Source organism: Staurois parvus, unplaced genomic scaffold (genome assembly GCF_062004578.1).
Source record: "Staurois parvus isolate SC_StPar_1 unplaced genomic scaffold, SC_StPar_1.0 ptg000298l, whole genome shotgun sequence".
Classification (NCBI taxonomy): Eukaryota; Metazoa; Chordata; class Amphibia; order Anura; family Ranidae; genus Staurois; species Staurois parvus.
Window position 1 is genome coordinate 8278776 of NW_028318094.1, and position 17929 is coordinate 8296704.

The window sequence follows — 17929 nt, forward strand, 5'->3', positions numbered from 1 at the left end:
AACTAAAACCTCTGTTTTAACATGAACTCTTAGGCAGGGCAAATTTGGTTTAATTGTGGGCTGGCAGTATACTGGGAAATTTTCTGTTGTTTGTAATGTGCAAAGCCTCCTCAATGTGAACCTTACCATAAAGGCTAGGTAAAGATTGGGGTGGTTGCCACTTATCTGTACACTTCCCTAATTGTAATTTAATAACCCAAGCACTGTAAGTACCTGAATTTGGCTTGTATGAGCCTCCTGCAATGCACTGTACACAGAACTCTGACTGGGGGAAATGATAAGTAGCACAAGGAGCCAATCAGCTGTGTTACTGATTCTCATTTCACTGTCCAGTCAAAGGCTAGGGATGGATAGGAGACCTATAAGTATTGGTCAACTATAGCCAAGGTCTCCTTCCATGCTAGAGAGGGCAATGTTTTGTGGCACAGTTGTATGGACAGAGATACAAATATCCTGGCATGAACAGCAGCTCCCATGTATTTCAGATGTGTATTTAGCTGTTTGCCTGGAGTTCACTGTCAACATTACATACATTATTTTCAGTTGTTGGATTCTAAGGATGCATTAGAATGAGGACCATAGTGTCACAGCAACGTCACAATGTTCTCACGTTATAAGCTGTGCATTGTCATGTGGCGTCTGCTGTAGGATCTTTCTTCTGTAGGTCAGGAAGGCACGTAAGGTCATATATGGGTTTTCTGAGACATTGCACTTATCTCCAGCAGTCCAGATCTCCAAGCCAACCAATGCGATCCGAATCTTTAGTGCTCTGTAAAACTGTAGAGACATTAAATAAAGCAAAATAATATAGATATTGTATTGTGTATGATACTCTCGTACAAATAGGCTTTTTCAATAAGTGTACGTGAAATGGGAAAAGTGCACTGTCCCATATAAGACAGAAAAAAAGGAAAAATACCTGCACTACACCCCAGACAATACAATGTGTGCATAAATGTGTGAAAAAAAATGTGTTCTCCAATCCCAGAGGACTCCATTTTTGAAGAAACGCACTTCTGTGACTTCTCCTTGTTCTGGCTGGTGGTCTGACACAATGGGAATTTTACACTGCCTTTATGCACCTTATCTATGTAGGTGCAATACTTTAATTTTAATAAAAATTTTTACTGGTTTATCGGGTCGCACTATGAAGTTTTCTTCTTCTGTTTTAAACCTTTCCTTGCATGATGTGGAGAGCTGTCTGATGTGATGGATTCGTTCAAGTGAACCTGCAGTTGTCCATTTATCTTCTATTCAGCTCCTTGATACGGCTAACTAGGGTGTCAGTGTGGGATCTGAACACCATCTGCTCATTTTTATTTATTTATTTCAAGTACTTGTATAGCACCGTCAATTTACACAGTGCTTTACATATATATTGTACATTCACATCAGTCCCTAACCCTCAAGTGGTGTATAATCTAAGGTCCCTAACTCACATCCACATACAAGGGCCAATTTAGACAGGATCCAATTAATCTACCAGCATGTCTTTGGAGTGTGGGAGGAAACTGGAGTACCCGGAGGAAACCCACGCAGGCACAGGGAGAACATGCAAACTCCAGGCAGGTGGTGCCGTGGCTGGGACTTGAACGAACGATCCTAGTACTGCCAGGCGGAAGTGCTAACCATATAGCCACTGTGCTGCCCAATCAAGAGATTTAATCTCTTGATTGGAGATCAAAGTGTCTGGTAAGATGCTGATTTTTTCTTTTGTGTCAAGCATTTGTGGACACCTATGCACTTTCCCTTGGAAGAATTCTTTAGCACACAGCACTGTGTTATTGGATTTGGGGACTTTTAATTATTTAATATATGAATGTGGACTTATATAATTTCAATTAATTTATGCACATTTTTTATATAGCAGTATTTATTTGATTTATTATTGTTCATGATTTTTTAGTGTACATCGCAATCAATTTTTATATGCACTGTCCCATATAAGCCTATCAGTATTCATCTTTCACCGATCTGATGCTTTTAACTTTTAAACTTAAACTGGCATCTGACTGGTTGTTATGAGTCACTGGATTTTGCACATCATAAGCATTGATTCCACTGCTTTTATTTATAGTGATATATCTATGTAGTCCTCCCTCGCTCTAGGTACCTAATTTATATATACAGCTGCTAACACCTTACCATATACCAAATAGAACAATGTTAAATGAGGAGTAATTGGTGCTGTTCTAATATTAAATATATAAAAATTGTCATGAAGAAATATCCATCCCCACAATATAAACATATAAAATCAAATCACAAAGAATAAATATAGAATACAATACACATGAAGACATCCAAAATAGTGGATAACAGTGAAACACACCCCAAATATATGAAAGGTGTAACCTAGGTACACCACTAATAATAAATAGGTGACTATGGGCATAATAATACTTATTAACCATAAAATGGTGCCAACATAAACAGTGATATGATCTGTAAATAGGATCCCAACAAGACATTGCTAAATACACACTAAAATAGTGCTGTGATGTGCATTTCTTCACATTGCTTATTAAGTATTATTATTTTCACCCATAGTCACCTATTTATTATTAGTGGTGTACCTAGGTTACACCTTTCATATATTTGGGGGGTATTTCACTGTTATCCACTATTTTGGATGTCTTCATGTGTATTTTATTCTATATTTATTCTTTGTGATTTGATTTTATATGTTTATATTGTGAGGATTATTTCTTCTTGACAATTTTTATATATTTAATATTAGCACAGCACCAATTACTCCTCATTTATTTATAGTGACCCTGTCAATAGCACAAATAAATGAAAACGGGCATACCCGGAAAATAAGCAGGCTTAGCCTTTTTTCTGCTGCCTGCACCTTCAGTCAGTAGAAATCTTCTAAAGTCTGTTGGAAAACCAGCGCTTTTGGGAATGTCAATTTTCTGGGTCCTGCGCAGCTCTCACTGGTTTCTCCTGAGATTGACAAATCCCAGAAGTTATAGTGTAGCTGCCACAATAAATATTCACTTACTTATTTTACAGGTTTGAGTTAGTGACAGGGTTGCTTTAAAGGAAATGTGCCATGAGAAAGTAAAAAATGAAGGTTTCCACAGCTGACCTGTCTTTCTGAAAAAGCTAGTTACCTAGCTGTCATACTGATGCCTTGCCTTTGTTGCTTTCTAAGTTACTATTGTGGAACAAGAAATATTTCTGACCTTTATATCACTTTTACTGCATGCTTGTTCTGGGTTTGTGACTTACAAATACTGAAACCAGACCCAGTCAGGCTTCCCACATTTTCAGAAGCAGGCCAGCAATGACAGCCCACATATTTATTTTATTTTATATTTATTACTGGTACTTATACAGCGCTGTCAATTTATGCAGTGCTTTATATATATCTATCTATCTAAATATATATTGTACATTCACATCAGTCCCTAACCCTCAAGGGGTGTACAATCTAAGGTACCTAATTCACATTCATACATACACATACTAGGGACAATTCAGACAGGAACCAATTAACCTACCAGCATGTCTTTGGAGTGTGGGAGGAAACCGGAGGACCTGGAGGAAACTCATGCAGGCACAGGGAGAACATGCAAACTCCAGGAATGTGGTGCTGTGGTTGGGATTCGAACCAATGACCCGAGTACTGCCAGGCGGAAGTGCTAACATATTTCTCTTATTCTAGTAACCCTGAAAATATTTTGTTATATCTAACTGATAAGTGTGAAAAATACTTGTTGATTGCGCTCTCTGATTGTGCAAATGATGGGTTATAGAAATGAGAAGGGGGTTGGGAGATAAGAGAGGTCCAGGGGTGGACTGACAACTCATGGGGCCCCCGGGCAATAGGGGATCATGGGGCCCCTGTGTCCTTGCCCAAACTCAAAAAAGCCTATGAAAAAGGTACCATCTCATGGGGCCCCCTACTGACCCCGGGCCCTCGGGCAGTGCCGAGTTTCCAAATGGTCAGTCCGCCCCTGGAGAGGTCTGTGTTCTTTGTCAGAAATGAAGTAGGCAAGGCTGACACCATGCGCTTCAAAATACATGATGTTGTCATACCAAAGAGGTAGGTGGGAGCAAACTATTTCTGGCACATCTGTTGGTTATGTGTTAGAGAAGACACTGGTAGTGATAGCAGAATTCGGACTTTACTTGTGTGGCTTAAGTTGCAAACATACAGAGCACATTTCTCAGCAGACATATTACAGACACATTACTTCCTGAAGAGATGATAGAGAAGGAGGAGGAAACAAGTTTTCAGATATACACAACTAGTAACCTTTAGTATATAGTGCCATCTACTGGTCAAGTGATATTAACACACAATACTATATATAGTACATTATAGTACATACTGTTGCATTCCCAACACCCCTTCTCAACGGCATGTGAATAACTATATGACATTTAGTCTCTTTTGTAGAAAACAATGACGTTCCCTTGTTTTTGGATAATCTGGTTCCATTGGTGTTTTCGCTTCCTTTGCATCTTGCATGTGAAACTGTTCTAACATTTCTGTAATTTTCTGACTTTGGTTAAGAAGATAGCTTCCATCCTCTTCCCGCTCTATTTGAATTCCTAGGTAGTGAGTAATGTTCCCAACTCTTTAATTTCAAAATTTTGTTTCAGTTTGTGAACTATTTGGTCATAGTCCCCTTCTTGTTCAAAACACGTCAAGATGTCATCGACGTATATTAGAATGTATGTCCATTTGTTCTCTTGATTCTTTGAATACAGACATGGATCTGCTTTACTTTTTGAGAACCCTTCTTTTCTGAGTATTTCGTTCACTTTTTCATTCCATGCTCTCGCTGCTTGCTTGAGCCCATAGATGCTCTTTTGCAGTTTGCAAACAAGGTTCTTTTCTTTCTCAAATCCTGGTGGCTGTTCCATGTACAGATCCTCCTTGATGTCTCCATACAAAAAGGCAGTTTTAACATCTAGATGCTTTACTTGCATTCCCTTTCCGGCAGCAATACTAAGGAGTGTTCTTATGGTAGAATGTTTCACAACTGGAGCAAATGTCTCATTGTAATCTTCTCCAAATTTCTGGGAGTATCCCTTGGCAACTAATCTTGCTTTGTATCTATAGATGTTTCCTTCTGTATCATATTTCACTTTAAAAGTCCATTTGCTTCCGATGGTTTTGCGACCAGGAGGGAGTTCTGTTAGTGACCAAGTTTTATTTTCTTGAAGTGATTTTATTTCTTCTTCAGCTGCTTTTCTCCACTGATCGGCTTCCCTTCTCGGCAAAGTTTCTATGTCTTCCCAGGATGTTGGCTCCTGTGTTTGATGTGTTTTAGCAGCGTATGATAACCTGCGGGGTGGTATCCCTTTTGTCATTCGTGAGGATCTTCTGATTTCTTGTTGTTCAGTGGGTTCTATTGGATCGTTGATTGTAAGTTCCACTTCTTCTTGTTCTGGCTCTTGTCCTGCTTCGCATGGGTCAGTGTCTCTTGCCGATTTAGTGTGTAAATCTCCACATTTTTCAAGAATTGTATTATCTGGTGCTTCACTTTCATCAAAATAAACACTGCGGCTTACTGTGACCTTGTTGGTCTTTGGACAAAGGATTCTATATCCCTTACTCTGCTCACTGTAGCCAACCAGAATGCCTTCTATGGCTTTGTTCTCCAACTTGGAGCGTTTCTGACTTGGAATGTGGGCATATGCTTTACAGCCAAATACTCTGATGTGTCCTACGTTAGGTTTTGATCCATTCCACATTTCATATGGTGTACTCTCAATAGCTTTTGATGGGAGCCTGTTTTGTAGGTATGTTGCAGTCATTATTGCTTCTCCCCAGTATTTGTTAGGTAAGGCAGCGTCCGTAATCATACATCTGGTCATTTGTACAAGAGTGCGATTCTTTCTTTCCACTACGTCGTTTTGCTCAGGAGTGTATGGTACAGTTGTTTGGTGTATAATACCTTGTTTCTTTAGGTATGATTCCATCTCTTTATTCATATATTCCCCTCCATTGTCAGTGCGTATTATTCCAGGTTTCCTTTGAAACTTGTTGCTTGTCATAGCTATAAACTCTTGACGTTTTTCTAATGTCTCACTTTTGTGCTTCATTAGATACGTTATTGTGTACCGGGAATAATCATCGATGAAAGTCAGTAAATATCTGTTCCCGCCAGGTGTGATGGTTTTCATTGGTCCGCACACATCACTGTGTATCAGTTCCATGGGTTTAATGGTTTTACTCTGACTGGTCTGTGGAAGAGAGGTTCGGGTGGCCTTTGCTTTGATGCAACACGTGCATTTGCTGAGTGTGTGGCAAGGCAATATTTTCATGTCTTCTGATAGACCTCTCTTTGCAAAGTCCTTTATAGCTTCTGGGTTTCGATGCCCCAATCTTCTATGCCACAGGTGGATGCACTTGTCATGTGGGCTATGAGTTGCCGCATTAGCCTTCTCACTTTCAGTGATGATTTTGTACAGATGTTCATTTAATCTTCCTCTTGCTAAAATTTGCTTTCCATTTTGAATTGTGCATTCATTACCTCTGAACTGGACAGTGAGTCCATTGCTTGCAAGGGTTTTAACTGATAGGAGGCTTCCTTCTAGGCTTGGAACATATAGAACATTCTTTACAAGGATGCTCTGCTTGCCCCCTGATGGCGTTTTGCAGTTCAGAAATCCCTGACCTTTACCTTCTGCTGTAATACTTTTCCCATTTGCTAGGAAGACTTTATCTTTTACACTAAAATCAAGTTCTGTGAAGAATGTCTCGTCGCTTGTCATGTGACTAGTTGCCCCTGAATCAATGTACCATCCGTGTGAGATACTATTCTGAGTCACTTTAAAAGTACCACTCCATGATGCACTTTCATTTTCTTTCATGACTGCTTTAGCTCTTTCTCTTGTGGGTAGCTCCCGCTTTCGCTGCTCTGCTTTCCAGATTGAACAGTTCTTTTTCAGGTGACCGGATTTTTTGCAGCGAAAACATACCCTGGTTTCTTTGCTTTGTCTTATGCCTTCATGCACCTTCAGAGCTGCCTCTGGTCTCTCGTTCTCTTCACTATGCAAATTTTCCTTTTTTCTGCTGTATTCATCAATTAATTTTCCCTCAACATATTCTAGCGTCAGTTCAGTTTCCGGTCTAGTTTCTAGAGCATTTATAAGGGCACTGTATGATTCTGGAAGGCTGAACAGAAGCATTGAAACAACATGGTTGCCTTTCAATTCTTCACCTATTGCACCCAGCTGGTCCACAATTTCTAGCATGGTATTTACATGTTCACCCATTTCCTGCCCTTTTTCCAGTCTCATCTTATACAGTTTGCGCAGTAGATATAGTTTACTGTTTAGGTTTGCATGTTCATGCAGTCTTTGTAGTGCAGTCCACATACCTTTAGCTGTGCCTTCTTTCCTTATATGAAGGAGTTGATCATCCTCCACTAACAGGCTTATGACTGCTTTTGCTTGCCTGTTTTTTTCTGTCCCATTCTTCTGGGTTGTCATTGGGTCTGTGTGTATCTAGTACCTGCCACAAGTCATCTTTGGATAACAGCATTTCAAGCTTAAACTTCCATAGCTGGTAGTTGGTATTGTTGAGCTTTGCTATTGTAAACTTCATATCTGAAGCACTTGTCATCTTTCAGTGAATTGGATTGTAAATGCAGCACTTACTTGCTTGTAGTTCTCCTTTTTCCAGTGTCTGGAGCTGGGCCCATAACCTGTTGGTTATGTGTTAGAGAAGACACTGGTAGTGATAGCAGAATTCAGACTTTACTTGTGTGGCTTAAGTTGCAAACATACAGAGCACATTTCTCAGCAGACATATTACAGACTCATTACTTCCTGAAGAGATGATAGAGAAGGAGGAGGAAACAAGTTTTCAGATATACACAACTAGTAACCTTTAGTATATAGTGCCATCTACTGGTCAAGTGATATTAACACACAATACTATATATAGTACATTATAGTACATGCTGTTGCATTCCCAACAACATCAACAGTTTTTTTTTGCACCTGCAGCATTCTGAAAAGAATAATCCATGGGGAAATGTGTATTTACTGCAGAGATGTACAAAATATATATTTTTTATTACGCTTTCACATACGCTTAGCACATGTAGAAAAGCAGTATGTTTGCAGAAGAAATGCACATGGTCATGAAAAAAAGAAGCACACATCAAATGTTGATAATTGAAATTGCAAGCCTATCATGAAATATTTCCAAATAATACTACAGCCTGGATAAAGGCTGGGTGGCAATGTATAGCTACTGAAAAACCAGTAAGATTTGTTGTTGTGAGGTCAGCCAAAAGGATCCAAAAAAGACACCTGGAAATACTATAAAATACTATAGTACTGCCTTAGGAAAACACATGTACAAGTCATCATAGATTCCAAACATAATGGGCAGAAGAATGCTGAATATGAGCCCTTAAGTTGTGGCTCATTATAACCAATCAAAATTCATGTTTCATATTTACATAAAAGCAAAGGTGAAACTTGATTGGTTGCTGCTGGCAGCAACTCCACCTTTGTGTTATTTTATTTCTCCAGTTCTAATGAATAGACTCCAATCTATCAAGTTTTACACAACATATCAGCTTTAAAATCCCCCCTTCATTCTTTGTGTATAAAATCCAGAAAATAAGTACACTAAGCAACATGTGACCATTTAAAGCCAATCATGAGTCAGTGGTAATTGGTGAGTAATTATTACCAGTACTTTCAAACAGTATAGTGAGCATATTAGTAAATCACTTACAAACACATGCAGGCTCCACCTCCGGAACATCGCCAAGATACGCTCCTACCTTACCCCAGACACCACTAAACTACTCATACACTCCCTAATTATCTCACGCCTGGACTACTGCAACTCCCTCCTCACCGGCCTACCCCAGTGCAAACTCTCCCCGCTTCAGACCATCCTGAACTCAGCTGCCAGACTCATCCACCTCACCAGCCGCTCCACCTCTGCCACCCCCCTCTGCCTCTCCCTCCACTGGCTCCCCATTACCCAACGCATTAAATTCAAATTGCTCACCCTGACCTATAAGGCCATTCATAACACTGCCCCTAACTACCTCACCGACCTGATTACCAGGTACCACCCTACCCGTACCCTTCGCTCTTCACAGGACCTCCTTCTATCTTGCTCCCTGGTCTCCTCCTCCCACGCACGACTGCAAGACTTCTCCAGGTCCTCCCCCATCCTCTGGAACTCACTACCCCAATCCATCAGACTGTCACCTTCCCTCCTCACCTTCAGGCGCTCCCTGAAAACCCACCTCTTCAGGGAAGCCTACCCCACCCTCACCTAACAGCCGCTGCCCTTCCCTCCTCCTACCACTCCATCCCCCACAGCCGATTCCTCCTGTGCCTCTACCCCCTCCCTCCTAGATTGTAAGCTCGAAAGAGTAGGGCCCTCTTACCCCTTATGTGCTGTTTGATGTTACTGTTCTGTTTCATGTATTGTCCCCCCCTCTATTGTACAGCGCTGAGCAAACCCTTTGGCGCTATATAAACTTGATAAATAAATGGACTACTCATACCCTCAGTGGATAATTATACCTGCATAGATGATTACGGTATATATGTAGAACTATACAGCTGGAATATACATCTGGGATAACACATGTATTATAGATGTAGCACATGTGAAGACATAGGTTCAGCAACCTGTTGTATGTAAATAACAGATCCACTTTATAGCTTTATGCACTGTATTATGGTGTCCTTTCAATGCTTGTATCTTTAATAGGTGAGCCACCAACTCTGCATGTAACATTCTTTATGGAGAGGCAATCAGTCTGAGGGTTTGTCACAGCTTTCCACTCACAAATATAAAATATTAAAGATCACAGGTCAGATCTTGTATAACCACCAGCAATTCTAGTGAAGAAATGTATTGATTGTTTTTCTGTTATGCATACCAGTTTGCAAAAATTATTTTCTGAAAGGATTAAATGCATTGCCATGTTTCCAACTCACTACCACCTCCATAGTCTCCTCTGATTCTACCCCTCCAATAATAAAAAGTTAAAGTTTCTTTACCCATACCTATGTATCTACATTACATGACAAGCAGGTTCCTCTTCTGGTGGCGGGCTGCCCTACGTAAATGCTGAAGAGAACGCATCTAGCTTTTTGAGGACACACCCCCAATTGTGGCCAGAGGTAGAGTACTTTTTATATTAAAAAAAAAGTGGGGATGGGGGGGTTAAAAAAAAGCTGTGTTTAAAACCATCGCAATTTGGGTCCCTGGTTTTGATGTCCAATAGGAAAGCATTGTAAACAACTCTGTCTGTGTTTTAGTAGTTATGTGTTTGAAACCCAGGTGTAGCTGGTTATTGATTTGGTGCCAAAAAGATTAGAAGATCAATGGGCAGGGTGGGTGACCATTTGGTCTTTTTTGTCATAGTTGAAGTGTGGTTGTAATATGACTGGATGACAATCAGCTTAGGAGTGGGGCCTGTCATCAAGGGGCACTGTGTCCCTTCACAGGACAACCTAATCGTAGGACCTACGACTAATTTGACCTAATCCCCAACTCTAAACTAAAGCATAGCATACTTACCTTATCTGGCACTTGAAGTCTCTGAGCCCAAGGCTACCAGTCCCACACTGAAATTTAGCAATGCCGGTCCTTTAACACTGATAATGTCTGTTCCATTCCACAACCACCAGCTGCCAGAGGGGCCCACACATGCTTCAGCAGCATCCAAGTGAGGTGATGGTTCCAAACTTTATTAGGCACAACAAACCTTTTTCGCCATGCCTGTCAGAGAACATATACCAAGCAACCCATTCTAACACCCATGTATGAGGTCTTACTTAGTGTAACGGACTTGGGACTGCAGGAGAACCATTGTCTGGAGTGTTTTATTGTGTTTTCAAAGTATCCAGAAGGCGCTGGTCACCAGTTGACTTTCTTACCTATCTAGACTTCCATCTAGCCTGGGCACTCCACCAGCCCTTCACTTGGTCCTAGCCCCATTCTCATGGATCTACATAGCAGCTAGGATTCCTATGTATAATGTATTCCTATGTGATCTGAGATAAGCTGATGGTTCTCTGTATAAATGCAGTGTGTTTCTCTAATAAAGCAGGTTTTCTTGTTTACTCTAAAAGATGGTGTTGTCTAGTTCTTTGGGGTAGCTACAGCTATAGTCACTTGCTACGTGTTCCAGAGCTTGGGAAGCAGCTTCTTGGTGGAGATACCCAGTCGGACTGTCCAAAGTCCGTCACACTTAGTAAGTACTAGTACTGTGTTTTAACAACCTGGTAATAAAGCATGGTATTTCTTAAAACTCATACCTTATCTATGTAATTGGTAACCTCCATCATCTTTCTCTGGGTCTGCTCCAAGTCTGAGTCATGTTTCTGAAACTAAGAAAATGAGAAGAAATCAATAAATGAGCTCCACTTCAAATATATAGCTGTCAGCTCCAGGAAACATGCAACATGCTATTGATCCCACTAAATGGCCTAGAAGCCATTATATCCTTGGCTCCCTTCCCAAGATCACTGACATATTTACACACCGTCTACTTCAATTCTGCATTATGTTAATTTACTCACAATGTTTGTATGCTTGCTGTTGGTTGGAGGCCAGAATGGAAAACTGACACTTTGGAGTACTTTTAACAAAGAGCAGATTAGTTTAGCCGTCACATCCGCTAATTATTCTCAAAGCTCAGATTATTTACTACGTTAATGGCCAATATCTCTACGGAGATTCCACACGAGACTTGTAATGTCTTAAACTGACCACACAAGTTACATGTTTGTTTGTACAGGCTTTTTTCGACTTACCAACTATGCAATGCAGTGTGAGGACTTAAAGGATAAGTTCACCTTTGGGAACATGTTACATATTCCTCCCTCTGACAGATAGTATGGGGAGAAGTTTTCCATACTATCTGTCAGATTTGAAAACAGCGCAACCGTGCGGGGCTCCGCCCACACGGCCACGTCACTCATTCACAGAGTTTTGTGAATGAGTGCCTACAAGTCCCAGCAGCCTTAGTGACTGTCGGCTTGTAGTTTTCAATGAACTACCACGGTGCTATGGAGCACCGTGGTAATTCATTAATGCTTCCTGTCAGAATATCTGCTTGACCAATTATATTATAGGTAAAGTTGATCTAGGGAATATCTGACTGTCTCTCGGGGGATCAGGAAGGAATATTTTTCCCTGCAGGAGTAAATTGGATCATGCTTTGCTGGGTTTTTTTTTTTTTGTTAATGGTTGAATTGGATGGACTTTTGTCTTTTTTCAGCCAGACTAACTATGTGACCATACATGCTGTACGGCAAGCAGATATTCTGACAAGTCTGCAGGTAACCTGCATGGCATCAGCGATCTACTGAACACTGGTGCAATGCTTTCCCGGCTTCGGCAGACAAAAATAATAAACGCACATTTTTTACCTGCAATTTTTTCATTGTTGTTTGGGAAGAATTTGGTTTGCAGAGAGAATTTGTGCTGGGGGGGGGGGGGGGGGTTGAGTATGATGATTAATGCCGTTAGATTTTTGCTGAGAGGGGAAAGTTGGGGACAGTATTGCTTGTGGGGATGGGGGATTCTACCCCTGACATCTGCAGCCAGTGTATTACACACCTGGCACAGACCACAGCACAACATTGTGTTAAACGTGGTCTGAGCATCAAAGCTTTAAAACGTCTGTCCACAAAAGGGTTAAGCAAACAATGAGATAAACAAAGGATGAGCAACAAAAAGGCCTTACCTCAGCATAATCGGCCACTAGGTAGAGCTCCACACATCTTTCCCCCTCTGTTTCTTCTCTCTTCACCTGGAAGAAACACAAATAGTCTGAATCCAACTGTAGCAATGGCAGGAGTGTTTACCAGGCATGACCCACAACTGTACAACAAGGGTACGCACACACCACTGCCTTTTATTTGACATTTTGTTCTATTTTTAGCCCTTTGTTTCTAAACACCAGAATTAAATAAGGAAGGAAGATCTTTTATTATTTGCTTGTCTATAAGAACCTTATTGCTATGTTGCTTTTCATTTTGTGTCCAGAATTAAATGATATGTTCTTGACTAAGTTTTTTTTTTACAGTATAGCCAGCAGGGTCCTTCTTCACTGATTATGAAATAAACTAAAATAGGTGCAGCGCTATAAAACAAAATAAAATAGTCCTGGTGAATGTATAACATACAACTCGTGCATATGATAACAGTCCACAACAAATATAAAGAGCTCAGGGTGACTTCAATATTCCCAAATTCATCACTTTCTCAAACTCAGTGAGAGACAGGATATGTATAAAATGCGCACTCACCGGACGCGCAAAGGTATTGCGCAATGTATAAATAAATGGAGGTCTGCCAGGGGGTCCCTCTCAGGATGGAAATGGAATCAGCCCGGGATGGATGGATATCGTCAGGATGGATATTCAACTGGAGGTCCACTTTAAGGACACGGATGCAACCTCTTCAGTATAGTGGGATAGTCACCAGAGGGAGCTCTGGGGGAGTAAATGCTCAGTGCAGAGCAAAGATGGAAAAACCATAGTGTAGTATTTTCATAATGATATTTAATGAAGGATAGTAACATGTATTGATTTTACTATCCTTCATAAAATATCATTATGAACATACTACACTATGGGTATTTCCATCTTTGGAAATGTACTGGGATGTGAGTAAGGGTGGAACTAAGGGATGGTGCTTGTAGGTGGGTAGGGGGCTGAGACAAGGGGTGACTCAAAAGGTGGGATGTTCCTGCACCTATTCTCTGAGAAAAAAAGCCCTGCCTCTACTGACCACCAGTGTAAGGGGTCACTTCTTCACTGACCACTGATGTAAGGGGATATTGCACTAGCTACTCTGCACAGTGTACTTAACCACTCTACACATAACCCAGACATACTACCGACCACTGAACTGTGTAAGTTGTGCTGTACATTACATACTCCTGATGGCTGCACGTTTTGCCATATATTATCAAGTCATGACTGCTTTTCTTTGCATGCTGTGCTATACATTACATACTCTTGGCTGCTTCACTCAGGGCTACTGTTAGAAATCACGGGGCCCCATACAGCTTAACTGACAGTTCCCCCCCCCCCCCCACGTGACCGGTGGCATAACACGTAGGGGTGGGGTTGTAACGTCACTCGGAGATAGCCGGATCATTACACAGACGGCAGGTGCATGACTCAATGGTCGGCGGAGGACACGCTACATATTGGATTGCCGCATACCGTCTTCACTATATGTGAGTGTACTACTTGGAAGGAATAAAGCAGTGTTTTAAAAAGATAAAACACTATGTTTGGCATTTTTTTTCCTGCATGTGGAGAAACGTATGGAGAGGAGAGTATAGGGGTCTGTATCACCGTGAGGAGTGATCAACCCCAGAGAGGATAATCAGTACTAAAGGATATCCCTGTTCCGTAAATTTAAAGAGGAGAAATTTTAACAAGCAGGTCCCAAAGGAGGTGGACCAAAAGCGTATATAGCCTAATTGCAGGCATATAAGGAGGTGAGCTTACATCTGCACTAATTGGAGGATTCACAAACACAATCACGGATTCACAATCAGTCACGGATTCAAGATTATTAGGACACAGAGTCACTTTATATATATTTCTTTGATTAATGGGACTATGCTTTTGCACTAGAAATTAATTTACTTATTTTTATGAATATTTATTCACGGTATTTTTAAATTTATATATTTTGGCACTAAATTATGATTCACAATTAATTATAATTTATCATATAATCACGTATATGGATTAATAATATGCTTTTTATATATTAAGTTATCATTATATATGTATTTATGTTTATGCAACTTTTTTATATTTGAACAGTAAGAAGTATATTATTTATTTTGGCACTGTAATTGTTTAAAAAGATATTAATTAATAAGGAGCGCAACACAAGATGGTGAAAAAATTTATGTACACAGTGGTAGTTATGTGTTGGGTGTTTGCGATCCAGTAATATCAAGGACATATTTTTGTCCTGAGTTGTGCCACAAGGTGGATATTTGATAGATACTGCTTGGCTCGCAAGATATATACAGATTAGCAGTAAGTTGTTGGTCAAATACTGAACATTTGGAGACTTTAAGGCAAGAGCTAGGCAAACCAAGGACATAAAAATGGTATTTAATGGTACAAAAAAAAAGTAAACTGTCAAATCAAAGTCCATATGTCACAGACTGGGGTGGGTGAGACAAGTGTGTAGTCAGAATCTGTAGTTATTTAGATACAGGTCACCAAAGACAACTAATGACCCACTGGCCTGGCGCAATAAAGTCTGAGGTGTATGTACAGTAATAGTCTGTACTTGAGTAGAAAATTATCACTAGTTACTGCAGAGTATCTCCCATAACATTTGCCAATATACACTCACCGGCCACTTTATAAGGTACACTTTAAAAGGTACACCTGTTCAATTGTGTGGTAACACAAATTACTAAACAGCCAATCACATGGCAGAAACTCAATGCATTTAGGCATCTAGACGTGGTAAAGACGACTTGCTGAAGTTCAAATCGAGCATCAGAATGGGGAAGAAAGGGGATTTAAGGGACTTTGAATGTGACATGGTTGTTGGTGCAAGACAGGCTGGTCTGAGTATTTCAAAAACTGCTGATCTACTGGGATTTTCATGCACAACCATCTCTAGGGTTTACAGAGAATGGTCTGAAAAAGAGAAAATATCCAGTGAGCGGCAGTTGTGTGGACGAAAATGCCTTGTTGAAGTCAGAGGTCAGAGGAGAATGGGCAGTCTGGTTTGAGATGATAGAAAGGCAACAGTAACTCAAATAACCACCAGTTACAACCAAAGTATGCAGAATACCACCTTGTTGAATCTATGCCACAAAGAATTAAGGAAGTTCTGAAGGCAATAGGGGGTCCAACCCAGGCACTAGAAATATGTACCTAATAAAGTGATGAGTGTATGTAGTCCCAAAAGGTTTCTTTTAGGTTAATTTGGTAGCACATAGTTTGGGAAGGCCAAGAAGGACATTTTAAGACCTATTTAATGTCTCTCAGGAAAACCATATTCATAAACTGGATATCTATTGAGCTAGTCTGGAAGCGATCAGTGAATACAGTTTTGCCTACATATAGACTAACCTATGAAGCCTGAGGCTGTCCTGGTAAATTTGGTGAATTTGAGGAGTGTATTTCTTGTCCTAACTCTTGTGAACACCATGTTTCTATTTCACCTCTTCAATGAAATGACTTGGCCTCAAAATGCTTTTTATGTGCCTTAAAACACCTATTTGCACAAACAACACTTGCAAAATGACAGCTGCAGTAACTTTCATTTATTGCCGATCTTTTTATAACTGTTCCCAACCCTGCGGTTCTCAATAACCTTACCTCATCTAACTGTTTATCGTATGGACTTTTTATTTGTGAATTACCAATAACTGATGGAATAAAAGAGAAACTTGCAATGTTACGTAATAAAAATTGCAGTTCCCCTTAAAGCAATACACAATAACCAGACTATTTCAAGCTCCAGTTACTGTCAAAGCCATGAACTGGGCCTGCCAGTGTCCTCCCATGTCCCTGCAGGGAGCACTCCCGCGTGCTCTTTACGCCCTTATAGGACACTGCAACTCTGCACTCTAAGACCTAAAGGTCATTTTGATCCATGGTTTTAACCACAAAGATGTGAAAAGAGCCCTTCAGGGGATGTAAAAGCCAGCAGAGAAAATGCATTTTATTAATTTATACAACATCAGCACACATTTCAGAACTTTATAAAGAAACCCTGAACCACTCACACTAGTTCCTCCCTTCAAGAACCTTCCAGTCTAATGCAACCATTCTCAAGCAAGGTTCCTCTAGAGGTGGCTAGGGGACCTAAGCAGTGGCTGACTGATGGTGCCTGCATATTTCCAGTTCCAATGCCACATGGCAGAGTCAGCAGAATGACATCAATAATCATTTTAGCTATCTGTGGCATTCTTTCTACTGTCTACCAATGTAAGGGGCATTTTTTCACTGCCCTCCAATTAATTGGTTTGGCGAGGGCTCCCCAAGACCTAAAAATTACTTTAACCTCCCTAGCGGTCTGATTATGTCAGTATTTCTGTGCTCAAAGCAGTACATTTTTTTGCATGGAAATATGTATTTTTTTTATTGTAGGCCTGTAATTTTTAGAAATAACTCACTGAAATCTGTCCAAACAAGAGTCTAGTAAACATTCTGGGTATGATAAAATTTTAAACACGAAATCATAAATTCTAATATAATAAATAATCATAAAAAAAATTTATATCATAATAATAAATTTAATTCAATAATATAATCAAACCAAAAACACTGAAATTTGAAATAGAGCACCAAGTTCGCACATCACTGATCTTAGTCGCAAAATCGTTTTCAGTGTCTGATGACGAATTCCCCCACGAATCATCACTCAATTCTGCAAGTGGTTCTAATTTACTATCACTGTTCTCTAGCTGGTCTAAAACCGATTTTGACCTAAAGGGACGCTTTTTGGACGCCATGGACGTTTCTCAGTTTCCAGGCAGAAAGAACGGTAAAAATGCAGGCAGGGCACAGGACAAAGCACTAGGGACAAAATGTATGTGAAATGCTTTGATACAGTAATGTAATACTATGTGATTTTAGTGTATTTAGTGAATGTCACTTTTTAACATTTTTTAATTTCCCGCTGGTTCCGTCCCCTGTACATCCCGTACGTCCCGATGCTCGCAGGGACCGAAACCTGGAAGACGGGTGCCCGCAACGGCTGGGGACGCTGCAGGGGGGATATCGCGGGAGCGCAGGACAAGGTAAGTGAAACAGGGAATCCCAGAGCAACGCTGCAGGGTAATCCCTAGTGTAGCTCGGGGTTACCGCTTTTGGTACTGAAAGTTTACCCCGAGCTACACTCGGGAATACCGCCAGGGAGGTTAAAGCTAAAGGTAATATTGTCTAAATACATGTGTCTTGTGTA

At 40.4% G+C, this 17929-nt stretch overlaps 1 protein-coding gene across 1 annotated transcript in view; it reads right to left on the reverse strand.

Annotated features, from left to right (window-relative positions):
* The window catches only part of ADAM19 (ADAM metallopeptidase domain 19), a 119316-nt gene that overhangs the window by 23227 nt on the left and 78160 nt on the right, over positions 1–17929 (reverse strand). The window contains exons 7-9 of the mRNA XM_089682850.1: positions 12708–12773; positions 11275–11346; positions 611–777 (exon numbers count right to left, since the gene is read on the reverse strand). Of these exons, the coding sequence (XP_089538976.1) occupies positions 611–777; positions 11275–11346; positions 12708–12773 (305 nt within the window). The remainder of the gene's footprint in view (positions 1–610; positions 778–11274; positions 11347–12707; positions 12774–17929) is intronic.